The sequence below is a fragment of the Lithobates pipiens genome, unplaced genomic scaffold, assembly GCF_037356315.1.
Source record: "Lithobates pipiens isolate NorthernLeopardFrog02 unplaced genomic scaffold, aLitPip1_a1.2 Scaffold_8, whole genome shotgun sequence".
Taxonomy (NCBI): Eukaryota; Metazoa; Chordata; class Amphibia; order Anura; family Ranidae; genus Lithobates; species Lithobates pipiens.
Genome location: NW_027507903.1, coordinates 2,723,609 through 2,750,532, shown reverse-complemented (window position 1 = coordinate 2,750,532; position 26,924 = coordinate 2,723,609). Strand labels below are relative to the sequence as shown.

Genomic DNA, 26,924 nt, shown 5'->3' with positions numbered 1-26,924 from the left:
ATGTGGAGCCTTTTATCTCTTGGGTGTACCGTTTATCCAATCCAATAAGCGACGACACGAATACAGGGGGAGCCGTGTAGGTGCAGGAGAAAGGCCTGGGCTGGGTTTAATGCCAACATACATTGAAGGATCCCTTGTAATGAGGAATCATTTGGAGCTGGTAAGCAACCAATTCTACTGTTGGTGGCGGCCCTGTTGCACGAGGTGGTGGATGGTGGAATCTATTAGTAACTTTCAAGATTCACTACTGGTGGATTGATTTACGGACTTTTGTTTTTATGTGATTAATTAGTGCGATTCTGTTTTATACAAAACATCAATTCACACTCGCCGCCAATAAAAGCAATGCAGAAGACATTACCTCATCGGACTTTTCCTCACTATCAGATTCATCCGTGGATGGTTTCTCTTCTACAATTTTAGGGTTATCAGTCACGTTGGCCAGCAGACTGTCTTCATCGTCTGTCTCTAAGGATAACTTCTCCTCCTCCAGGGTGTCATACTGAAGCTTCTTGTTCCTAACACTTCTCCTTACACCGTTTGTAGGTGCAGTGCTGTATGTGCTGGGAACAGAGACACCGGATCCGCTTTCCTGCTGGGATCAGAACCAGATTGCTTCACATAACAGACAGCAGAGATTTCACATACACAGCAAATAATGCAATACAAACACTTTAAGACCATTGATTTTCAATGCCTCTACTGGCCCTCTTCTGATAATACTAGTTGCCTGGCTGTTTCTATCTGAAAATGGAAAAACTTCCATCGAATCTTTGTACCTATAGGCAAGCCTATAAGGCCTACTTATTATTAGGTACTGTAAATCTTTCCGAAACATGCACCATTTAGGAGATATTTACCATCTATGCACTCGATGACGACATCGGCGCAGGCGCTCTGAAAGAATGGCCACCCATGCCGTTTCTTCAGAGCCCTGTGCCGTGACAGACATCTACCAAAGCAGCTCCGGACAGTCACACAGCCTGAGTCCATGGACCCAGAAAGAAAGACGGGCAAAGATGGATGCAGCCTCCAGCAGTGACAACGAGGGCTTCATTTGCAGGTAAGTTTCACATAATGTACTAGTATGCGATGCAAAAAAAAAAAAAAAAAAAAAAAAAAGGAAGGTAGAGGCAGCGGTTTATTTCCTCTTTAAATACTTTTGAGCGCCACCCCCCCCCAAAAAATAAATAAAGATAAAAATCAGTTGATATGGACCTGAACAGCTGGCTGCCAAATGTGCATGCACAAGCTGAATTGCAATTTGTGAATGGGCCTGCAGTTTAATAGGACCTGTGATATGTCCCAAAAGGTTGCCTAGGAACCAAAAGCTACAAATTATATTATAATATATATCTCACAGAATACACACACACACACACACACACACACACACAAAATAAAAAAAAACACACCCTGCAAAAAAGTGGGAGTGGAGGGGGAGAAGGAGGTGTTAACCGCTTCCCGCCCGCCCTATAGCCCAATGACGGCTATAGAGCAGGCACTTTCGTCCAGGATGTCCAGGGATGGCCTCCCGTTTACTTCTGCAATGCGCACCGCCGCGGGCGCGAATCGGGAAAGTTCTGTGTTTGCCGTGTCCCCCGGAGACAGGCAAACACAGCGGCTGTTTACAGCGCGATCGGCGTGTCCAATGTGAGATGATCTCATATGTAAACATATGAGATCATCTCTCAGTGCCACTCTCCCTCCTCACACAGACAGCGTATGAGAGGGGAGAGATGGCTGCAGCGGCCGTAAGTGTAAGTTAAAAAAAGTGCCATCTGCCCCAGTGCCATCTGTTGTCAGTGCCATTTGTCCCCAGTGCCATATATTAGTGCCATCTGTCAGTGCCACCTGTCAGTGTCACGTGTCATCAATGCCACTTATCAGTGCCATCTGTCATCAGTGTCACACATCGGTGCCACGTATTAGTGCCATCTGTCATCAGTGCCACGTATTAGTGCCATCTGTCATCAGTGCCACGTATAAGTGTCATCATTGCCATGTATCAGTGCCAGGTGTCATTGTCCTGGTGCTCCAGGGCCTTCAAAAGTGTAATAGGTAGTCAACAAGTTAGATGTGTAATTTATGCTCCTAGAACACGTGATGGCGCTCCCTGCATGTTGGGCCTCTATGTGGCTAGGCTGTGAAAAAGTCCCACACATGTGGTATTGTAATACTCAGGAGGAGTAGCAGAATTTTTTTGGGGGTGTCATTTGTGGTATACACATGCCATTTGAGAGAAGTAACCTATTACAATGACAGTTTTGTGGAAAAAAAAATTAAAAAAAAAATGAAAAATCTTAATTTTGCAAAGAATTGTGGGGAAAAAAAAAAAATGACAACATCAAAAAGCTCACCATGCCTCTTACTAAATACCTTGGAATGTCTACTTTCCAAAAAGGGGGTCATTTGGGGGGTATTTGTACTTTCCTGACTTGTTTGGGTCACAAGAAGTGAGATAGGCCACCAGTACATCAGATGTGATCAATTTTGTGCGATTCGCACCACAGCTTGTAGACTCTCTAACTTTCACAAAGACCGAATAATATCCACTAATTTTGGTTATTTTTACCAAAGATATGTAGCAGTATAAATTGTGGCCAAAATTTATGAAGAAAAATTAAAATTTGCATAATTCTGTCACAGAAACAAAGAAATATGCGTTTTTTTTTTTCAAAATTTTCGGTCTTTTTTCATTTATAGCGCAAAAAATAAAAACCCCAGGAGGTGATCAAATACCACCAAAAGAAAGCTCTATTTGTGGGAAAAAAGGACAAAAAATTAATTCGGGTACAGTGTTGCATGACTGAGTAATTGTCAAAGTGTGAGAGCACCGAAAGCTGAAAATTGGTCTGGGCAGGAAGGGTGTTTAAGTGCCCAGTAAGCAAGTGGTTAAAGCTGAACTTCCCCTTTATTATTATTATAATACAGGATTTATATAGTGCCAACAGTTTGTGCAGCACTTTATAACATGAGGGCAGACAGTACAGTTACACCTCAAATCAATAAAGGAGGAATCGGAGAGTCCTGCTCGTTAGAGCCAACAATCTAGAAGGGAGGGTCAAGTGGGAACAAAAAAAAAAAAAATGATAATAGCTGTGGGGGGTGAGCTGATGGAGAAAATGAAAATAAAGTTGTTAGGTGTGTGGTCAGTCTCTACGCGGACGATATGCTTCTTTACTTAGCGGACGCTGGCCCCTCATTGCAGGCGGCTCTGCGAACCATCACGGCCTTTGGAGCCTTTTCTGGGCTCCAGATCAATTGGACCAAGTCCCAAATTTTGCCGCTCGACCTGGGGCCTCCCACCGCCGAACAGGCGGCCCTCCCGCTTGCTAGGGCAAGCACCATTAAATATCTTGGAGTGCACGTCTCCAGGTCCCTCTTAGGATTACCTTGCCCTTAATGTCGAGCCCCTATTTGACACTATAAAATCCAAAACGCAAGTATGGTCCCGTCTCCCCCTGGGGGTGATGGGCCGAATAAATTTAGTTAAGATGATACTCCTCCCCAAGCTTTTATACGTTTTTTGGCAGGCACCAATACGCATCCCCCTTCGCATATTTAAATCTCTAGAATCGATCCTCAACACGTTTGTCTGGGGCTCGTCTAGACACAAGCTGCCGTGGCGGGTCTTAAAATGCCCTCCAGATTCTGGCGGGACTGCCCTGCCGGACCTTTTCCTTTATTATCTCGCGTCACAGCTTTCCCACTTTTTTCACTTCCATCACTCAGACAGGTCCCGATACACCGCCCTGGTATGTTCACAGATCCCTGGCCCGCTGACTCACCCTTTTCAACTTATGTTTTGCGGCTCCCCCCTCCCCCTCACTTCAAGGCACGGGCACCCTATGCTTTTGCACCATTGTAAAGTCTGGCATCTCGCAACACGGTTGGGTCAGGCCCCCTCCCCCCACTCTCACACGCCCCTCTGGAACAATTCTGATATGCCTGAACTTGCCCTTATCCCGGATTCGGGGCTGTGGGCAAGTAGGGGGGTCATCTATCTTTCACAGGTAGTATCCAACGGGATGGTTAAATTGTTCCAGGCCCTTAAGGACGAATTCGATCTCCCCAATTATATGCTATTCCGCTATCTACAACTCCGACACGCGCTCCACACCCAGTTCGCCAACAATATCCCGAGACTTGGAACTCCGGCTTTGGTCGATATAGTGCTGGGTCCTGAACATGCAGTTAATTTCACGGCTGTATACTTACCTGTTGGCTCCCATTGCCTTGACTGTTGCCTCTCAGGTCCGTTCTCAGTGGGAGGGTGATATTGGAGCGGTGTCGGTTGAGGACTGGGACGAGGCTTTGGCGAACCACAAAATTGTGTCGCCTAGGCTCTCGGACCGCCTCACCCACCTCTATGTCCTACACAGGTCCTATCTTACACCCCATCGTATAGCCAAATACAGGCCTGATTATGACCCCCGCTGCACTTCCTCGGACGCCTCCTTTTACCATTTAATTTGGGCATGCCCGATCATACAGGGATACTGGGCGCAGGTTTTCCAGTTCCTTCACGACCGCATGGGTTCCCCATTGCATCTATGCCCTAGACAATGCCTTCTGGGGCTCCTCTCCCTATCTGACAGCGACAAGTAGCTTAATATTTTTCTACAAGAAACCTTATTTCAGGCCAGAATGCAGATAGCCAGAACATGGTTGAGAGGAAATCCCCCTACTATGCAACAATGGATCAGAGCGATTAATGTTACTCTCCCCCATAAGAAAATGCTATACTCTCACAGAGGATGCCCCCATAAATATAATAAAATTTGGGACAGGTGGTTGGAAGACTCCTCCACTTGTAGCGTCGAGGGCTAGCTGATCTCAGTCTGATGCGCCATCGGATCTCCCACAGGGACTGTATCCCCCTTCTTAATGTCTACCTCTGTCGAAAAAGCCTTCTCACTGCTTTGTGTCCCATGAGTTACTCTTGCAACTACCTATATGTTTCCAACACTTGTGTGTGAAATGCACCTGTTTGTGTTAGTAGCGCCTGTTGCGCCAGGCAATGTTGTCATTAATCTGTTTACTATGCTCAATAAAGCTGCATTTTGAAGTAAAAAAAAAAAGTTGTTGTTAGGTGTGGGTAGCATAGGCTTCTCTGAAGAGAAGGGTTTTCAGGGATCGTCTAAAAGCTAATAGAGTAGGAGATAATCAGATTGGGGTAAGGAGTTCCATAGGATTGGAGAGGCTCTGGAAAAGTCTTGGAGGCAAGCATGGGAGGAGATGAGAGAGCTAGAGAGCAGGAGGTCTTGAGGAACGAAGAGAATGAGTTTTAGCGTAACGTCACAGAAAAACCAGCTTTCAAATCATAGCTCATTGGTGGCCCCTTAACTGGTTACAGCAAATACTACAAAACAACCCCCCACCAGAGGCGCACTAAGTAGCGGGCGGGGGGGTGCCTCCGCGATTATAGCGGTGGCAGCAGCGCAGTGATAGGCATCAGTGTTGCCAACCGCCCGTATTTCGATGGGCAGCCTGTAAAAACAGGCACTTTTTTCCCCCTTCCATAAATGCCCGTGATAGCAGGAAAGTGCCAGTAAAAAATTGCCGTGACCGGTCTGGAGCATGCACAGTTCCGGAGCTTGCCGTACCGATCCTGTATTCGGCCGGCGGAGGGAGCGGATTTCACAGAGGCTGTGCGGCGTGCTGGTGAGGCGAGTGATGTAATAGCACATCCCACCAGGCGCGCCAGCATTTAAAAGCTGCAACCAGGTCTAGGAAGCACTGGAGCAGGAGGCTGAGCAGCATGCAGCAGCGGAAAGGAGGAGCCCTGCATCCAGGCAATCCAGATTGCAGAGTCCACGGGGACGAAGTGACAGACAGCCCATAGCCCAACTGATGGTGACAGCAGGTAGGTGATGGTCGCAGGCTGCAAGGGGTGATGGTGACAGAGGTGGATGGAGACAGGGGGTGATGGAAGCAGAGGGGGAACTGTGTAATGTAAAGGGATCCAGATGTGCAGGGTGCTGAGTAAAGTAAAGGGCCCAGAGATGCAGGGCGCTGTGTAATGTAAAGGGGCCCAGAGATGCAGGGCGCTGTGTAATGTAAAGGGGCCCAGAGATGCAGGGCGCTGTGTAATGTAAAGGGGCCCAGAGGTGCAGTTGTGGAGAGGGGGTATGCAGTAGTGACAAAGAGAAATGGAAGGATGCAGGGGGCACAGTGGGGTATTTTTACATTTTAATTGGGGGGGGGGGGGTTGCCAGATATAGGATCCGCCCTGGGTGCCAAAATGCTTTAGGTACGCCCCCCCCCCCCCCCCCATCTATACTTCTGATGAATGGACTACCTTGACTTTTGGTATCACAGTTGCTCCTTTTCTATTCTCATACTTCTGTTTTCTTGTCTTTATTACCTTATTACCCCCTACTTGGTCAGGCACCAATTAGGCCATCCCTAATTGGGAGACAAATTTCCCTCTGAACTACAAAGTTTAATCCATAATCTGCACAATTCTGTAAGAGATAACCAATTATTTGTCACCTTGGGCATAATTACTGTATTTTCTGAAATATACCAATACTGACAAGGTCTGCCTGCAAGGCTGACAATATAAAGAATTTGGGGGGGGGGGGGAAATAAATAAATAAAAAAAGCACTGACACTTTTTATAGCATTCTCTATATTTATTTTGGGTCAAAGATTTCAAAATAAATTAAGCCAAGATAACAAACTCCATATTCTTTTATGACAATTAAGCATGATCTCCTCTTCTGAAACTTTTTCTTTGACTGGGAAAGGGGGGGGTTGACAGGTAACCACTTCCACTTCTGCTCTCCCTGTCTGTAACCTTCTGGAACACACTGCAGGTCCCAGGAGGCTGCAGGACCAGTCACAAAAGTGCAGCGAGGGAAGCCGACTGAAGCTGCAAGGAGTCATAGCTGGCTGCCCAGTAAATATGGAGGTGCCAGGATCCCAAAGACCAGCAAGAACTTTTTTTACATAGTGAAAATACTCTTTAAAAAAGGGCATGAAATCGTCCCTCCCGCTGACCATTGACCTCTGGCTTCGTAAAGTGGAGGACATTAGGAAAATGGAGGATCTCATCCTCACAGCGCAAAATAGAGAGGAGATTTTCACTAAAACCTGGCAGGGCTGGAATACTCGGCTGAGGACCAGGCCCTGGGACGGGTGGACACAGACAGGTGATACCGTATGCAGCATCCAGGATACGTTGAGCCTGGGGGCCGTAGAGATGGGCCCTGCATATGCAATTCAGAATGGTCATATGCGCACTCCATGATTGGGTAGCATACCTTGCTTCCCCCCCTTCTTACATTCCGCCCCCCCCCCCCCTTTATACCCCATACTTGAATTACCCCCCTTTCTTTTCTTCGCCCCCTCTGTTTTTCCTTCTCCATTGCTTCACCTATCCCCCCCCTGTACAATGGAAGTGGTATCGATAGGGATACCTAGTTAGTTAAAAAGAAACTGGGAAGTGAGACCACAAGATGATGTGAAGCCCCAACTCCACATACTGCTGTTTATTCTTTTTGGCGATAATGCTAGCAGGGTATCGATGTTGTATTTCATGTACTGCCTCGCTAACTGTAAATTATGTGGGCAGTTTGTATTCTGTTGGTCTGTGTGGACCCATTTCCTGATATATAAAAAAAAAAAAAAAAAAAAAAAAAAAAAAAAAAGGGGGGGGGGGGGGCATGGATGAGCGATTTCGCAACCAAGCATTGGCACCTATGAAACGAAGACCTTTTTATTGAATTTTTTCAAACAGGGTGAAGGAACTCTTTAAAGGGACTTCTATTTATTATTTATAATATAAATTTGTGGATTACATTAAAGCTAAAAGATAAGAAAGTCAATCTTTTACCAAGCCACCAAGTAAACAGGTAAGCCAGCAGGTAAGGTCTCACCTGATCTGTGCCATTCTCACTGTTAGATTTCCCTTTGAAAACATTGTCCTTCAGATTTTCAGATTCTTCTCTCAAGCGTACGAGCTCAACCACAAGACGCTTATTTCCCCGCCTCATCTCTGGAGGAAGGTCACACTTCTTCTCAGAGGGGTCTTCCTGAAGATTTCCAACCGGAGTGTTTTTACTGGAGATGTGGAGTATATGGGGTGTGGGTGTAGACTGAAGTGGGGTTTTGTCCTGGGCTTTTCTTATACCAGCTGAGCTCTTCTAATAAAAAAATAAAATATTATATATATATATATAATTTAAAGAGGAAGAAAGGAGGAAGAAAGGAGGGAGGAAGAAAGGAGGGAGGAAGAAAGGAGGGAGGAAGAAAGGAGGGAGGAAGAAAGGAGGGAGGAAGAAAGGAGGGAGGAAGAAAGGAGGGAGGAAGAAAGGAGGGAGGAAGAAAGGAGGGAGGAAGAAAGGAGGGAGGAAGAAAGGAGGGAGGAAGAAAGGAGGGAGGAAGAAAGGAGGGAGGAAGAAAGGAGGGAGGAAGAGGAGGAGGAGGTGAAAGGAGGATAGAGGAGGAAGAAAGGAGGAGGTGAAAGGAAGAAGGAAAGAGAGGAGGGTGAACCAAAAACTAAACAACAACAGGTAAGGTCTCACCTGATCTGTGCCATTCTCACTGTTAGATTTCTCTTTGAAAACGTCCTTCAGATTTTCAGATTCTTCTCTCAAGCGTAGGAGTTCAACCACAAGACACTTATTTTCCCGCCTCGTCTCTGGAGGAAGGTCACACTTCTTCTCAGAGGGGTCTTCCTGAAGATTTCCAACCGGAGTGTTTTTACTGGAGATGTGGAGTATATGGGGTGTGGGTGTAGACTGAAGTGGGGTTTTGTCCTGGGCTTTTCTTATACCAGCTGAGCTCTTCTAATTTAAAAAAAAAAAAAACATTTAAAAGAGAAGGAGGGCAAAAAGGAAGAGAGGAAGAGGAGGGCAAAAAGGAAGAGAGGAGGAGGAGGGCAAAAAGGAATAGAGGAGGAGGAGGGCAAAAAGGAATAGAGGAGGAGGAGGGCAAAAAGGAAGAAAGAAGGAGGGGAAAAGGAAGGAGGGGAAAGGAAGAAGGAAAGAGAGAAATGAGGGTAAACAAAAAAAAAAAAACAGGTAAGGTCTCACCAGATCTGTTCCATTCTCACTGTTAGATTTCCCTTTGAAAACATTGTCCTTCAGATTTTCAGATTCTTCTCTCAAGCGTACGAGTTCAACCACAAGACGCTTATTTTCCCACCTCGTCTCTGGAGGAAGGTCACACTTCTTCTCAGAGGGGTCTTCCTGAAGACTTCCAACCGGAGTATTTTTACTGGAGATGTGGAGTATATGGGGTGTGGGTGTAGACTGAAGTGGGGTTTTGTCCTGGGCTTTTCTTATACCAGCTGAGCTCTTCTAATTTAAAAAAAAAAAAAATAATAATTTAAAAAGGGAAGGAGGGGAAAGGAAGGAGGGGAAAGGAAGGAGGGGAAAGGAAGGAGGGGAAAGGAAGGAGGGGAAAGGAAGGAGGGGAAAGGAAGGAGGGGAAAGGAAGGAGGGGAAAGGAAGGAGGGGAAAGGAAGGAGGGGAAAGGAAGGAGGGGAAAGGAAGGAGGGGAAAGGAAGGAGGGGAAAGGAAGGAGGGGAAAGGAAGGAGGGGAAAGGAAGGAGGGGAAAGGAAGGAGGGGAAAGGAAGGAGGGTGAAAAAAAAAAAAAAAAAAAAAAAAAACAACAACAGGTAAGGTCTCACCTGATCTGTGCCATTCTCACTGTTAGATTTCCCTTTGAAAACATTGTCCTTCAGATTTTCAGATTCTTCTCTCAAGCGTACGAGCTCAACCACAAGACACTTATTTTCCCGCCTCGTCTCTGGAGGAAGGTCACACTTCTTCTCAGAGGGGTCTTCCTGAAGACTTCCAACCGGAGTGTTTTTACTGGAGATGTGGAGTATATGAGGTGTGGATGTAGACTGAAGCGGGGTTATGTCCTGGGCTTTTCTTATACCAGCCAAGCTCTGAAAGAAAGAAAAGAAAAGAAAAGAAAAAAGAAAAGAAAAAAGAAAAGAAAAAAGAAAAGAAAAAAGAAAAGAAAAAAGAAAAGAAAAAGAAAGGAGGAGAGTAAACAAAGAAGGGTAAACATTAAAGCCGACCTGCCTTTATTGCCAAAAAATATATAAAAATCCATTCAGATTAAGCCTAGGTTCACATATATATGATGCAGGAAATGCAGCGAATCCTGTGCATTTCCTAAACTGGATTGAAATTGCACAGAATCCAAGTGTTCTGCTGTGGGTGTCAATTAATAACACTCCAAAACAGCGTGCAATTTATGTGAATCTGATCACATTGGAGTGGACAAAAAAAAAAAAAGGGTCCAGCATTTTGGTGTGGACAGAATGGCCCAGATCGCACCGCACAGACATCACATGCGATTTGCACAGAAATATAGTGCAAGTGCAAACCCCAGCTAAAACAAAACAATTTACATGGAGAATAGAGGTCGACCGATATATATCGGCCGGCCGATATTTGCCGTTTTTTAAATAATCGGCATCGGCCGATTGTTCTGATAAAAAGCCGATTCTACAGCGGGACTTGGAAATGACTTCTGTAAGAAGTCAGTGTGAGTTGCCTGAGTCGTCATAGCAACCCTTTCCTCCTCTCTGGGCAGACTGCCAAGAAAAGAACTAAATGATACAATGTTTACACTTCAATGAATGAAATCATCTCTGTGTGTAGAAGTTCTCAGTTTAACCATTTAAAGACTAAGGGTCCTTTCACACGGGGCGGATCAGTTCTGATCCGCCCCGTGGATGTCCGTTTGCTCAGCGGGGATCACTCCACCGATCCCCGCTGAGCAGGGAGATGACAGGTCCGTCTCTGCACACTGCGCAGGGACGGATCTGTCACAGCGCCGCTCTCCCCTATGGGAGATCAGATGACGACGGACCGCAGTGCCCGTCGTCACCCGATCCGATCCGCAGACGGATGGAAAAATAGCTTTTTCCTCCGTTACACTTTTTCGGATCGGAGCGGGTCGGATGTCAGCGGACATGTCACCGCTGACATCCGACGCTCCATAGACCTCTATGGAGCACCCGTTCAGGTCCACCTAAAAAACTGACAGGCGGACCTGAACGGGACGTCGGTGTGAAAGGGGCCTTAATCTTTTCTGACACTTGTTGCTTACAAGTAAAAATCCTGTATTTTCTGCCAGAAAATCACTTAGACCCCCCAAAAATTATATATATATTTTTTTAGCAGAGATCCTAGGGAATAAAATAGCGGTTGTTGCAATATTTTATGTCACACGGCATTTGCACAGAGGTCTTTCAAATGCATTTTTTGGGAAAAAAATACACTATTTAAAAATAAAATAAAAACAGTAAAGTTAGCCCATTTTTTTTTTTTTTCGTCCAAAAGTTTTGACTACCTGTTTTTATTTAATACATAGGTTATTTTTTTTTTTTATCTAAATCATACATACAAGTAAACTGATTGGAGGTTTGTTTTGTTTAATAAATGTTTAAGTGCCCGTTCACACAGGGGCGACGCAACTTGCAGCGCGACTCACAGACGCGACCTGCACACGACTTCAGCGCCGACTTGCAAAATGACTTCTGTATAGAAGTCAATGCAAGTCGCCTGAAGTCGCCCCAAAAATAGTACAGGAACCTTTTTCTAAGTCGGAGCGACTTGAGTCGCTCCTATTAGAACGATTCCATAGTACAGAACGGAGCGCGACTTGTCAGGCGGCTAAGTCGCCTGACAAGTCGCGGTAGTGTGAACGGGCACTAAATGTAAGACATTTTCTGTATCACTTATGAAGGCTGCTCTCACACTGGAGCGGGCAGGCGTTGATGGTAAAACGCAAGTTTTAGCGGCTCTTTACCATCATTTTAGCGGTGCTATTTGGCTGCTAGTGGGGTGCATATAACCCAGCTAGCGGCCAAGGAAGAGGTTAAATGTGCCCATGAAGCACTGCTGCCAAATCGCATTGCATGCGCTTCGGCAGTGGTGCCCATTCATATCAATGGGCAGGAGTGGTGGAGGAGCGGTATGCACCACTCCAAACGTGCTGCTTGCAGGACTTTTTTTTAAGATCCTGCCAGCGCATCGCCTCCGTGTGAAAGCGCTCTGTCTTTCACACAGACTGCAGGGGAGCCGTTTTGCAGGCACTTTAGAGGTGCTATTTTTAGCCCAAAAGCGCCTGAAAAACGCCCCAGTGGGAAAGGTGTGTTAGATCAAGGGGGATTAAAAAAAATAAAAATAAAAAATAAAGGAAAAAAATAAATAAATAAAATATAATCGGCCTAACATATCGGCCCAAAAAAAAATCGGCATCATATATCGGCTATCGGCCACCATGATTTCGAAATATCGGCATCGGCCAGAGAAAAACCCATATCGGTCGACCTCTAATGGAGAATGTATTTTCCAAGACAATCCTAAAGCGGTATTAAACCCAAACCATAAATTTCACATATTACAGCTTATAACCATTAGATGTGACGGCTGCATTCATTCTCTTTTTTAGGCTTTTTTATTTTTCCTGGTGATCTGACCAGTGACACACCTCCTGTATTAGAGCACCCCCTCTCACTCTGGATGAGGGAGCACAGTGGCCAGTAACACGCCTCCTGTATTTGAGCCCCACTCTGGATGAAGGAGCACGGCAGCCAGTAACACCTCCTGTATTAGAGCGCCCCCAATCTGGATGAAGGGTCACCGGGGGCACCTTTGGACAGTAGCACTGTCAGTCGAGGGAGTGGATGTTAGACGGACTGGCAAATTTAAATACACTAACATATTAAAGCCAAAACTCCGGCTCACACTTTATAAATCAGTTACAGCAAACAGTTTTTTTTTTTTCTTGGAATAAAGGTTTTACACAAATAAAAGATTATCGCTGTGAGCACCCCTGTCAGTGTTAAATGGTTTGTCTCATCAATGCAACTTAATACAATCTGCAAGGGAGCTTGTTCTTTTGAAAAAAAAAAACAAACAAACAAACAAGGAGGCATGCTTGTAGGATTACCAGATGAAAATAGAAGAAAGAAATCCTAAGAAAAGAAAAAATGAATGCAGTCATCACTTCAAAGAATTGGTAAGCTGCAATAGAATACATTTTTGCTTTTGGGTTTAATACGGCTTTAACCGGTTCCCGACCAGCGCACGCCGATGTACGTCGGCAGAATGGCACGGGCAGGCATAATGGCGTACAGGTACGTCCAATCTCTAATGCCGCCCTGCCATCGCGAGCATGCTGGTCGGGAACCCCCGTGAGTCCGGTGACTCGATCGCCGCTGGCATACCCGCAATCGTCTCATGGGGCGGTTGAACGGAGAGATGCCGTTGTAAACAGCATCTCACCGTTCTGCCTAGCAACTAGTGACGCTGATCTCTGCTCCATGTGATTGGAGCAGTGTTCACTAAATGAAAGCCCAGGCCCCAACAGTTAGTAACACACCCCTAGGAACACTTAACCCCTACACTGCCACCCACTGGTTAACCCCTTCACTGCCAGTGTCATTTACACAGGAATCACTGCATTTATATAGCACTGATTGCTGTATAAATGACAATGGTCCCAAAAATGTGTCAAAAATGTCCGATGTGTCCGCCATAATGTCGCAGTCACAATAAAAATCGCTGATCGCCACCATTACTAGTAAAAAAAAAAAATTATTAATAAAAATGCCATAAAACTATCTCCTATTTTGTAAACGCTATAACTTTTGCGCAAACCAATCAATAATCACTTATTGTGAATTTTTTAACAAACATATGTAGAAGAATACGTATCGGCCTAAACTGAGGGGAAAAAAAAATGTTTTTTTTTTATATATTTTTGGGGGATATTTATTATAACGAAAAGTAAAAAATAATGCATTTTTTTCAAAATTGGCGCTCTATTTTTGTTTATAGCGCAAAAAATAAAAACCGCAGGGGTGATCAAATACCACCAAAAGAAAGCTCTATTTGTGGGAAAAAAAGGACGTCAATTTTGTTTGGGAGCCACGTCGCACGACCGCGCAATTGTCAGTTAAAGCGACGCAGTGCCGAATCGCAAAAAGTGGTCTGGTCTTTGACCAGCAAAATGGTCCGGGGGCTGAAGTGGTTAAATGTTAAATATTAGGGTCTTTCACATGGCAGCAGATCAAGACCCGTATTGGATCTATTAGGCTGCCATCTCCGATCCATCAAGGAAAAAAAAAAAAAAGACGCAGTCCTTTTTTTTTTCCCCAGATCTGGACAAATTTTGGAGATAGGCAGATGTAATTAGACCCAATTCAGTTTACATCATCCTGTCCATAGACCTGCATAGAACTTCCAATCAGACAGGCTGACTTAATCAGAAAGTTTGCATGAAAGGAGTTTTAGTAATAAAATGTCAGACACCAGAGCCGGGGCTTCTGCTCACAGGTAACCTCTGCTGGGTCCCCCGAATCTAATCGTAAACCGATCCATTCACATATATGAAGGGGGGGGGCTAGAAAAGGCATCACAACTACACAACTATGCAGCAGGCCTTAAAAAAGAAAGTCCACCTAAGCCCTCATTCACATTAACTGCAGCTTTAAATTTGTGCAACTTTCATCTGAAATTACAGGATTTCAAAGCTGCATGTCAGTGCGACTTCGAAGACACCTGTACGGCTTCATGCACAGAGGTCTATTCAAGTTGCACTCAAAAATCGTCAAAAAAGTAGCGCAGGAACTACTTTTGCAACAATTAGTGCAGCACTGTGCAAAGTCGAATTCGCGCGCGTTTTGAACAGTGCCATTGCCGGCAATAGGCTGCGACTTGCCATGCGGGGGGGGGGGCTTAAACCTAATTTAAAAAAAAAAATTTAAACCCGATGCATAGCAACAATTACCCTGGGGGACATTTGTAAAAAGGTAAGAGGTTATAAAAAATAAATTTTTTCTATCTTACAAATAGTAAACTGCATTTCATTACTTAGACTGCAGTCACACCTGAGCGTAGCGTCTTTGAGCGCTTTTCTGGCATGCTTTTGTGCGCTTATGGCACGTGTTTTTTTTTTTTTTTTTTTAATTAGTCAATAGAGAAAACAAATTATCTATTGCACCTTTTTTTTGCTAGGTAGTTCAGCTTTTCCATTAGCTTTTGTTTCTTTTTTAAATTCTTATTCTTTTACTATCATTTATTTTTATTTTTTTTCGTTAAGGTAAGGGGTTAGGATTATAGGTTTTATTTTATTTTTAAATAATAAAATTTATAAATAAAATGTAAAATAAATAAAAATCATAAAATTAAATAATAACAATAATTAACCCTTGCCCTTTAAAAATATAATAGAACAATAACTAAACACCCTAACCAAAATAAATAAATACATTATTATTATCATCATCGTGTATTTTTTTTGTCGTGATCCCCCTCCCCCCGAGTTTGGCTGTTTATTGTAATATTATTAATAAATAATATCTTTAGGGTTTGAGGTTAAATTACATTTTAAGATACATATTAAATTTTACTTATTTATGATGATTTTTATTTGTCTACTTATTTTACATTTATTCATACATTGCCACCTTTTAAAAAATTTTAATTTGAGCAAAAAATCTCGCGAATGGCACGTTGCCATTCATTTCTACTGAAATGGATAAGAACTACAAATTAGTTCTTGGTTATCTGCTGCTATTTCCAATTAAAAAGTATAAATGTGCATGCACATTAGAAGTAAACACTCTCTGAGATACGTTCAGCTCAGGCTACTTCTAACTTCTGATTTATTCGTGGGCGGTGTTGATATTTTATACAGAAAAAGATACGTCATTGCTATGTCACTCTAATTAGTACATCTTATTGGTTAAAATACAAGAGAAATGAAGAAACTTGATGCTTGGTTGATTGAAGCTGGTTCCCTTATCTCAAATGCATTCTTCTAATGCGTGGGATGTAGGGTGTAGACGCCATCTTTAAACTCCTAACAGAGAGTCAAACTGTATACTACATAATAAGTAAGGAACATGTATACACATAAGCAAATAGACATTTTCTGATTATCATTATGTACATTAGATTCCTTAACACATAAAAAAAGTGTGAAAAATGCTTAAATCTGCCTGATTTGAGCTACAAACAAAGCTCCAGAACTTGTTGAGCTTCAGGTGACTTGGAGTGGAGATGTGAACTGTCTCCTTAGAGAATCATTATTTTTATTTTTTTTCCTCCTACAGCATTTTGGACCTGCAAGCTACAAAACGCTCCAGGAATGAATCCCCCCCCATCCCTCATGCACAGAAAAAGTCTTTGCAAATACTTATCATAAATACCCACATTTATATCCCCTCCATGTGCAAAAGCATCTCTGCAAAACAAACATTTCCGAGCCCTCACCTGATCAGATTCACCTTTCAGGTGAGACAGCAGGACGCTGAGCGTTCTCCTCACACAGCTCTTCTCTAATGATGGGGAGGTTCTCTTTCCTGCCCCGCCTTCTATAGACGGCTCTTCCTCTATCATGTGCTTCCTCTTCTGAGCCCTCTTGCTGGGTGTGGACATCACATCGTATTCCAGGGAGGAAAGTGCAGGCACTCCATCAGTGGTCTTCCCCATATTTGGTGTACTTTCCTGTTTAAGGCAAAAATGCAAATCTGAGCAACTATATGGTGTATTTATAACCTAGGGGCGCTCAACACTATGAGACTATGACGGGAGGGGGGAATTTATCATTGATGGCACAGTCGGAATGGTGCTGGGTAGGTGAATTTGATGCAAAAGTTTGCAGAAAATGTGTTGAATTTTATGAATTTGGTGCAAATTGCTGTAATATACTTGAAGTGTAATGGAGGTGCAAGTGTGGCCGTCCCGTTTCCTTCACAATGGGTAATGCAGGCAGAGGGGGGCCAGGTGTGCAGGAGTGACATGTGCTGAGTAAGGATGAGCTCCGGCGTGTTCCCATACTCCATGCGCAGAGCCCGCCAGGAAGTCGGCGCAGCGATGCGCTAATCACAGACAGTGAGACATTGCCCCGATGCGTGGCTGCAGAGATCGGGCAATGTCTCACTACCGACTTCCTGGCGGGCTCTGCACGTGGCGTATGCCGGAGCACGTGCCTATTGCTGAGCAAAGACAGCGGTGTTTGTGCCCCTGGTGTGTGGCAGTCCAGAGATGCCAGAACAATTCACATTTTACACCTGTCTCCTGGGCTGGATCTTCTTGGCTGAGACAGAAGGAACTTTTATACCTGCCCAGTGGCAGATGGTGTGTTTTTGTTTTTTATTTGTTTGGTTTTTTTGTTGTGTGTGTGTGTTGTGTGTTTTTTTTTTTTTTTTTTTTATTATATATAAAAAAAATGTTTTTTTTTTTTATTAATTTCTGGGGGGGGGGGGGGGGTGAATGGTGGCAGATGGATGTTTTTGATGCTTCCCACCCACCAGCTGCCACTGGGCAGGCATAAAAGTTCTTTCTGTCTCAGCCTAGAACAGTGATGGCGAACCTTGGCACCCCAGATGTTTTGGAACTACATTTCCCATGATGCTCAGCCACACTGAGGAGTGCATGAGCATCATGGGAAATATAGTTTGAAAACATCTGGGGTGCCAAGGTTCGGCATCACCGGCCTAGAAGATCCAGCCCAGGAGGCAGGTGAGGGGGGGGAAAAAAAAAACAAATAAAAAAAAAAAAACGGATGGCTTCCACTACCCCTCCGACCCCCACAGTAGTATTTGGGTGGACCCTTCCTTGGCAGCTTTGCTGAAGGATGGGGGTCAACTTGGTTTTGTCTGGTTGGACTACAAGTACCCCCAGTTCCCATCAGGAGACTTATACCCCCAAGGAATCACTTTTTAATTAAAAAAACAAAAAAACTAAAACAATTTAAACTCCTTTTTTTTTTCTCTATAAGGGATGAATCCCTTGCGATAGCATGGGACATGACCGGTCCTCTTTATTGTCTATTAGACCTCAGATCTCTCCCCCTGCCCTTCGAAGCATCAGAGCAAACCAAGATCAATTTGATCAGATTCTTCATAAGCCAGCAGTGGTTTGTTTAACCACTTGCTTACTGGGCACTTATACCCCCCTCCTGCCCAGACCAATTTTCAGCTTTCAGCGCTGATGCACTTTGAATGACAATTGCGCGGTCATACAACACTGTACCCAAATGAAATTTTTATCATTTTTTTTCCCCACAAATAGAGCTTTCTTTCGGTGGTATTTAATTACAGCTGGGAGTTTTATTTTTTGCAAAACAAACAAAAAAAGATGCAAAATAAAAATAAAATAAAAAAATCACGTTTCATAGTTTGTTATAAAATTTTGCAAACAGGTAATTTTTCTCCTTCATTGAAATGCGCTGATCAGGCGGCACTGGTGGGCACTGATAGGCACAGTTAAGGCGGCACTAATAGGCACAGATAAGGTGGCACAGATAAGGCAGTACTGATGGGCAAAGATGGCATTGATGGGTGGCACTAAGGTACCACTGATAGATGGGACTGATGGGCACTGATAGGTGGCACTTTTTTATTATCTAGGTGGCACTGGCAGGGGGCAGGTGGTTGATAAGCTGTGAGTCCCGATCACGGGACAAGCTGGCAGTGCCGATCACGGCTGCCAGTGATCGGCTTTTTTTTTCTCCTCGCGCTGTCAGCGTAAGGAGGAAAAATAGCCAATTACGGCTGTTCTGTCACATGATCAGCTATCATTGGCTGACAGCTGATCACGTGGTAAGGGGTCGGGATCGACCCCTTGCTCCGATCCGTGATCAGGTGAGTCTCAGACTCGCTGATCACACAGAGCGAGCCGCGTGCACCCCTCAGGGGGTGTGCACAGGCCGCTCATGCACGGGTCGACGTCAATAGACGTCGTCCTGGCAAAGCAGGTCTGCGCTGTAGCCGTCATTCGGCTATAGCGCGGATCTCTAGTGGTTAAATCCTGGCTAAACAGGATGTAAAAAAAAAACCCCGCTTCCAGTTGCTTGGTTTGAACAGCGTTTTCATATGCGGGCGCAAATTACCTATGCGTTCGCTTCTGCGCGCGAGTTCGGCGGGACGGGGCGCGTATTAAAAAAAAAAAGTATTGTTTGTTTTACCTTTTTATTTTAGATTTTTACACTGTTCTTTAAAAAAATAAAAATAAATTGGGTGACTTTTATTCCTATTACAAGGAATATAAACATCCCTTGTAATAGAAAAAAAAAAAGCATGACAGGTCCTCTTAAATATGAGATCTGGGGGGTCAAAAAGACCTCACATCTCATATTTACACTAAAATGCAATAAAATAAAAAAAGTTGTCATTTACAAAAAAAAAAAAAAAAGTCCCTTTTAAGAGCTATGGGCGGAAGTGACATTTTGACGTTGCTTCCGCCCTGCAGTGGTATGGAGACGGGTGGGGGGCCCATCTTCCCCTCACTCCTCTCCATACCCAGGAAGGAGAAGGATCTGATCACCTCCGCCGCTGCCGGTGGCTCCGGTAAGCGGCGGAGGCCCTCTCCAGCCACCGATAAAAGTGATCTTGCGGCGAATCCACTGCAGAGACCACTTTTAACTTAAAGCGGACCGCCTGCTGAAGAAGAGGATGCCAGGGTTATGGTAGCTAGCTGCTGCCATGACGATATTCCTCCTCAAACAGCCGACATAAAACTACGGCGGGCAGTCCGTAAGTGGTTAAGAAAAGAGGGGGAGGGGAGCACTGGACTAACTGGAATGCGTCAAAACATGCGCATGCAGAAAAGAATCTGAAAAACGCAACCGGACTGTGTTTCCCTAAGCCCTTGTACACACGGTCGGACATTCTGACGGAAAATGTCCGATCGGACCGTGTTTCGGATAATCCGACCGTGTGTGGGCTCCATCGGACTGTTTCTGTCGGAATATCCGACGGACAAAGTTTTAGAGCTGGGCTATAAAACTTCCCAACAACATGATCCGATCGGACTTTGTCCGATTGTGTGTAGAGAATTCCGATCGGACAAAGTGCCATACATGTTCACACCAAAGCTATTGGCTACTAGCCTGAACATAGTCCCGTCGTATCGTAATAACGTCGTCACGTTACGTACGATCGGATTTTCCGACAACTTTGTCCGACCGTGTGTATGCAACACAAGTTTCGGACAAAATCCGATGGATTTTGTTGTCGGAATGCCCAACCGTGTGTACAAGGGCTAAGGGCCGGTTCACACCCGAATGTTGGATATCTGCGGTCGGATCTGTGCACCTGCTCACATGCCAGATTTTAACCACCTGCCGACTGCAAAAATTATATGTACACACACGCGTTGCGGTTAGCAAGTGGTTTAGTGGGGTTATGGATGAAGCTATCGGCAATAACCCTGGTCACAGAGGTGAAAACAGACCAGACTGTCTCTGATCCACCTCTATGGCCTTGGAGGACTGGAGTGACACCATGACGTCACTTCCGGGCCAGGGGTGGAAGTAAACAATTTTTTTTTTTTTTTTTTTGGATCTTTTGCTTTCAAAGGTAAAGAAGAGATTTGGGGTCCTTTTGAGTCTGGCATTCTGTGCCTATAGACGCAAATGCTGGAATCGGGAGCACAGCCGCAAGGGAACCCCTTCCCCCCCCCGCCCCCGGGAGAGCACTTCTCCAAGGGGAGTTATCAGATGTGGGGAGGAGCCGCGTGACTGCCGGGGGACCCCAGAAGAGGATGTTCGGGGCCACTCTGTGCAAAACGAGCTGCACATTGGAGGTGACTATGATATGTTTGTTATTTAACTGCTTAAGGACCGCCTCCTGCACATATGTCGGCAGAATGGCGCGGCTGGGCACAAGCACGTACCTGTACGTTGCTCTTTAAGTGCCCAGCCATGGGTCGGGAGCACGCCGCCTCCATGACCGTGGCCACGGGACCCGCAGACCCGATTGCCACTGGTGTCCCGCGATCAGGTCACATAGCTGAAGAACGAGGGGGGGGGGGGGGGAGGTCTGTGTAAACAAACCTCTCCCCGTGCTTCCCTGTGTGGCTGTCACCGATCGTCTGTTCCCTTTTATAGGGAAAGACGATCAGTGATGTCACATGCCAGGCCACGCCCCCCTACAATAAATAAAAAAAAATAAAAAACACATAACGTCACACCTAACCCCTCCTTGCCCCCTGATGGTTAACTCCTTCACTGCCAGTGTCATTTACATAGGAATCGGTGCATATAAATAGCACTGATTGCTGTATAAATGACAATGGTCCCAAAAATGTCCGATGTGTCCGCCATAATGTCGCAGTCACAATAAAAATCACTGATCACCGCCATTACTAGTAAAAAAAAAATATATATATATATATATATATATACTATCCCCTATTTTGTAAACGCTATAACTTTTGCACAAACCAATCAATAATTGCGATATTTTTGGGGGAAAAAAAATGTAGAAGAATACGTATCGGCCTAAACTGAGGAAAAAAAAATTTTTTTAATATATTTTTTGGGGATATTTATTATAACAAAAAGCAAAAAATTTAATTTTTTTTCAAAATTGTCGCTCTATTTTTGTTTATAGCGCAAAAAAAAAAAACCGATGAGGTGATCAAATACCACCAAAAAAAAAAATCTCTATTTGTGGGGAAAAAAAAAGGACGCCAATTTTGTTTGGAAGCCACGTCTTACGTCCGCGCAATTGTCAGTTAAATCGACACAGTGTCGAATCACAAAAAGGGGCCTGGTCCTTTTGGCTGCAAATTGGTCCGGGGCTTAAGTGGTTTAAAAAAAAAAAAAAAAAGAGCGGGGCACTTTTAACCCCTGCTAGTGGCCGAAATAGGGTTAAAACCACCCGGCGTAGGTACAGCCGCACTGCCCCATTGATTTCAATGGGCAGGAGCAGTGGAGGAGTGGGGTATACACCCTGCTCCTTCACCGCCTCAAAGATGCTGCTAGCAGGACTTTTCTTAGCGTCCTGCCAGTGCACCGCTCCAGTGTGAAAGCCCCCGGGGGCTTTCACATTGGAGAGACAGGAGCGGCTGTTTCAGGGCGCTTTGGAGGCACAATTTTTAGCGCTGTAGCTCCTGCAAAGCGCCCCAGTGTGAAAGGGGTCTAACAATCACTTTAATGCTTTAATGTTTGGGGGTTGTAAGTAATTTTTCCAGCAAAAAAGAAATACAGATTTGATTGCTTAGTGAACACCCCCCCCCCCCCCGTAAATTTACTGCGGCAGGGCGGCCGCTCTGTGCCAGATCACGTACCCAGTCTCAGCCCAGTCAAAGCACCTCCCTCCACAGTTAGTAAGCACAACCTAGGCACACATTTAACCCTTTGATTGCCCCTCATGTTAACCCCCTTCCCAGCCAGTGTCATTAGTACAGTGACAGTGCACGTTTTTTTTTTTTAGCACTGATCACTGTATTGGAGTCACTGTCTCCCCACAAAGTGTCAGATGCGTCTGCTGTAATATTGCAGTCAGGCTAGAGGTCGCTGATTTCTGGCATTACTAGTAAAAAGATAAAAATAAAAAAAAGTAAATAAGTCTATCCTATAATGTGTAGATAATATAACTATTGTGCAAACCAATCAATATACACTTATTGGGTTTTTTTTTTTTAATACCAAAAATATGTAGCAGAATACATATTGGCCTAAATTTATGAAGAAGTTTGATATTATTTATTTATTTTTTATTGGACGTTATATAGTAGGAAGTAAAAAAAAAAAAATTTGATCAAAAAAAAATGATCAAATACCACCAAAGGAAATCTCTATTTGTGGGGGGGAAAAAAAGGACATCAATTTTGGTTGGGTACAACATCGCAACGACTGCGCAATTGTCAGTTAAAATAACGCAGTGCCATATGGCAAAAAATGGCCTGTTCATGGGGGGGGGGGGTAAATCTTTCCGGAGCTGAAGTGGTTAAACTTGTAAAACAAAAAGTGTCAGGAAAGGACCGGGTCTTCCAGTGATTTCCATACAGCCGCTGCATCCGCACCGTCCTCTATGTGCATCCTGAACACGGCTCCGAAACAAACAGAAGACTGAGGCTGGTGTGTTTGCAGGAATGTGTGCAAAATTGCATGCAAAAAAAGTCTTGCTCTTTTGCAGATGCATGGTGGGGCTTAATACCACCCCCCCCCCCCCCAATCTTCCTGGGCATGCGTTAGTGCCACGCACGTTTCTTGGAAGGATTCTGTGTTTTTTTTTTTTTTTTTTTGCACCAAGTGTATAGAGAAATAGAGAAGCCCCTGATATGTGTTCACTCCGTCATACCGACATAGGAGTGTATGGAGCCTGAATACAGGAGAAAGGGGAGGGGTGAGTGCAGACCGAGCTGTCCACCCCAAGACACACAGACCCCCCGTGTATAGAATATAATACAGAGACCCCCCCCTGTATAGAATAGAATACAGAGACCCCCCCCCCCTGTATAGAATAGAATACAGAGATCCTCCTATATAGAATACAGGGACCCCCATATTAAGAATACAATACACAGACCCCCCCCCATATAGAATATAGAGGATACACAAAATCTGTATATAGAATAGAATAGAGACCCCCTGTATACAGAATAGAATACAGAGACCCCCTATATAGAATAGAATACAGAGTCTCCCGTATATAGAATACAGGGACCCCCATATTAAGAATACAATACACAGACCCCCCCCCCCATATAGAATATAGAGGATACACAAAATCTGTATATAGAATAGAATAGAGACCCCCTGTATACAGAATAGAATACAGAGACCCCCATATATAAAATAGAGACCCCGTGAATAGAAAAGAGACCCCTGTATATAGAATACAGCGACCCCCTGTATATTGCATAGAGCAACCCACTGTATATAGAATAGAATACACATACCTCAGTATATAGTATACAGAGACCCCTCAGCTCCCTGTATATAGAATAGAATACACATACCTCAGTATATAGTATACAGAGACCCCTCAGCTCCCTGTATATAGAATAGAATACACATACCTCAGTATATAGTATACAGAGACCCCTCAGCTCCCTGTATATAGAATAGAATACACATACCTCAGTATATAGTATACAGAGACCCCTCAGCTCCCTGTATATAGAATAGAATACACATACCTCAGTATATAGAATACAGAGACCCCTCAGCTCCCTGTATATAGAATAGAATACACATACCTCAGTATATAGTATACAGAGACCCCTCAGCTCCCTGTATATAGAATAGAATACACATACCTCAGTATATAGAATACAGAGACCCCTCAGCTCCCTGTATATAGAATAGAATACACATACCTCAGTATATAGTATACAGAGACCCCTCAGCTCCCTGTATATAGAATAGAATACACATACCTCAGTATATAGAATAAAGAGACCCCTCAGCTCCCTGTATATAGAATAGAATACACATACCTCAGTATATAGTATACAGAGACCCCTCAGCTCCCTGTATATAGAATAGAATACACATACCTCAGTATATAGTATACAGAGACCCCTCAGCTCCCTGTATATAGAATAGAATACACATACCTCAGTATATAGTATACAGAGACCCCTCAGCTCCCTGTATATAGAATAGAATACACATACCTCAGTATATAGTATACAGAGACCCCTCAGCTCCCTGTATATAGAATAGAATACACATACCTCAGTATATAGAATACAGAGACCCCTCAGCTCCCTGTATATAGAATAGAATACACATACCTCAGTATATAGTATACAGAGACCCCTCAGCTCCCTGTATATAGAATAGAATACACATACCTCAGTATATAGAATACAGAGACCCCTCAGCTCCCTGTATATAGAATAGAATACACATACCTCAGTATATAGTATACAGAGACCCCTCAGCTCCCTGTATATAGAATAGAATACACATACCTCAGTATATAGAATAAAGAGACCCCTCAGCTCCCTGTATATAGAATATAGAGACCCCCTATGAGAGTCTCGGTATACATTACCTGCGCTTTGTCTCTCAGTGACAGATCTCTGTGGTGTCCGGACATGCGTGTCTATGGAGGAGGAGGAAGATTCCCCTCACAGACTGTATAACACACAGCTGACTCTTCCCGCCACTACAGTTGTGTTACTAGAAGAAGGAGGGCGGATGTGATGTCATGGTCCCTCCTGAGAGCACAGAGCTGTTCCTGAGTAGATTATAGAATGTACAGTGCGATGTGTCATCACCCCAATATTATACAGTCCACAGAACTGAGGAGAGAATAGTGTGTACAGAGCACCCCATTATATCACAGCACTGAGGGGAGAATAGTGTGTACAGAGCACCCCATTATATCACAGCACAGAGGGGAGAATGGTGTGTACAGAGCTGCACCCCATTATATCAGCTCTGAGGAGAGAATAGTGTGTACAGTGCACCCCATTATATCATCACAGCACTGAGGGGAGAATAGTGTGTACAGAGCACCCCATTATATCATCACATCACTGAGGGGAGAATAGTGTGTACAGAGCACCCCATTATATCATCACAGCACTGAGGGGAGAATAGTGTGTACAGAGCACCCCATTATATCACAGCACTGAGGGGAGAATGGTGTGTACAGAGCTGCACCCCATTATATCAGCTCTGAGGAGAGAATAGTGTGTACAGTGCACCCCATTATATCATCACAGCACTGAGGGGAGAATAGTGTGTACAGAGCACCCCATTATATCATCACATCACTGAGGGGAGAATAGTGTGTACAGAGCACCCCATTATATCATCAGCACTGAGGAGAGAATAGTGTGTACAGAGCACCCCATTATATCATCACAGCACTGAGGGGAGAATAGTGTGTACAGAGCACCCCATTATATCATCACATCACTGAGGGGAGAATAGTGTGTACAGAGCACCCCATTATATCATCACAGCACTGAGGGGAGAATAGTGTGTACAGAGCACCCCATTATATCATCACAGCACTGAGGGGAGAATAGTGTGTACACAGCACCCCATTATATCATCAGCACTGAGGGGAGAATAGTGTGTACAGAGCACCCCATTATATCATCAGCACTGAAGGGAGAATAGTGTGTACAGTGCACCCATTATATCATCAGCACTGAGTGGGGAATAGTGTGTACAGTGCACCCCATTATATCAGCACTGAGGAGAGAATTGTGTGTACAGTGCACCCCATTATATCATCACAGCACTGAGGGGAGAATAGTGTGTACAGTGCACCCCATTATATCATCACAGCACTGAGGAGAGAATAGTGTGTACAGTGCACCCCATTATATCATCAGCACTGAGGAGAGAATAGTGTGTACAGAGCAGGGTGTGATGATGGTCACCCCTTTATACTGTACAATATTACCCCCCCCCCCAGTCCCTCAGCGCGTGGGGGGTATGATAGTCTCTCCATTAATATACTGTACAGTATTACCTCCCCCAATACACAGTGGGGAGGGGGGCTATGAAGGTCACCCATTTATACTGTACAGTTTTAAACCCTTCTCCCCCCAGTACCTTAGAATGTTGGGGGTATGATAGTCACCCCTATAATATGCTGTACAGTATTACCTCCCAGTACTCTGTGTGGGGGGGTATGAAGGTCACTCCTTTGTTATTTATACTGCACAGTATTACCCCCAGTACCTGAGAGAGCACGAGTGTGTCCTATATTATACCGTACAGTAGGAATGAGCTTGGTGTTCGAGTCAAACGCATGTTCGACACGAACACTGTTTGTTCGGCCGTTCGGTGAAGCCAGAACTCTGTGGGCCGTTCGCGCCAAATTCATGTGGCGCTCACAGCCCACAATGCACTGCGCCATCGCAGTGCATTGCTGGCTCATGATTGGCCAAGCATGCACTGTGACCCCGAATGTTTGGCCAATCACACAGCGCCGGCAGCGAGCCGTGGCCAATTATAGCTCAGGGGGTTTAGTACACGCCCCACACTATATAAGGCCACCAGCGTGGTGGCCTTGTGTAGTGTGTTCCGTTGTGCAGGAAAAAAGCTAGATAGGCAGGGGCAGTGTGTTCTTTTCTCAGACATCTGCAGGAGTTGGTGGGTGTTGTGTGCCTCCAGCGCAGTGTACACCTGTATCTACCCTTTATTGCTGGTGCTCTCTAATATAGCCATC

General features: G+C 44.5%; 1 protein-coding gene across 5 annotated transcripts in view; it reads right to left on the bottom strand.

Moving 5' to 3' along the window:
- LOC143963766 (uncharacterized) overlaps window positions 1–24,918 on the bottom strand; it is a 66,583-nt gene extending 41,665 nt beyond the window's left edge. Inside the window, exons 1-7 of one of the 5 annotated variants that reach the window (XM_077473493.1) lie at window positions 24,786–24,918; window positions 16,261–16,494; window positions 9,645–9,908; window positions 9,045–9,311; window positions 8,535–8,798; window positions 7,887–8,153; window positions 362–595 (exon numbers count right to left, since the gene is read on the bottom strand). In XM_077473493.1, the coding sequence (XP_077329619.1) occupies window positions 362–595; window positions 7,887–8,153; window positions 8,535–8,798; window positions 9,045–9,311; window positions 9,645–9,908; window positions 16,261–16,494; window positions 24,786–24,830 (1,575 nt within the window). In that variant the 5' untranslated portion in view covers window positions 24,831–24,918. The remainder of the gene's footprint in view (window positions 1–361; window positions 596–7,886; window positions 8,154–8,534; window positions 8,799–9,044; window positions 9,312–9,644; window positions 9,909–16,260; window positions 16,495–24,785) is intronic. The other 4 variants (XM_077473494.1, XM_077473495.1, XM_077473496.1 and 1 more) reach the window with 4 other exon arrangements.
- Between the last annotated feature and the right edge of the window lie 2,006 nt (window positions 24,919–26,924).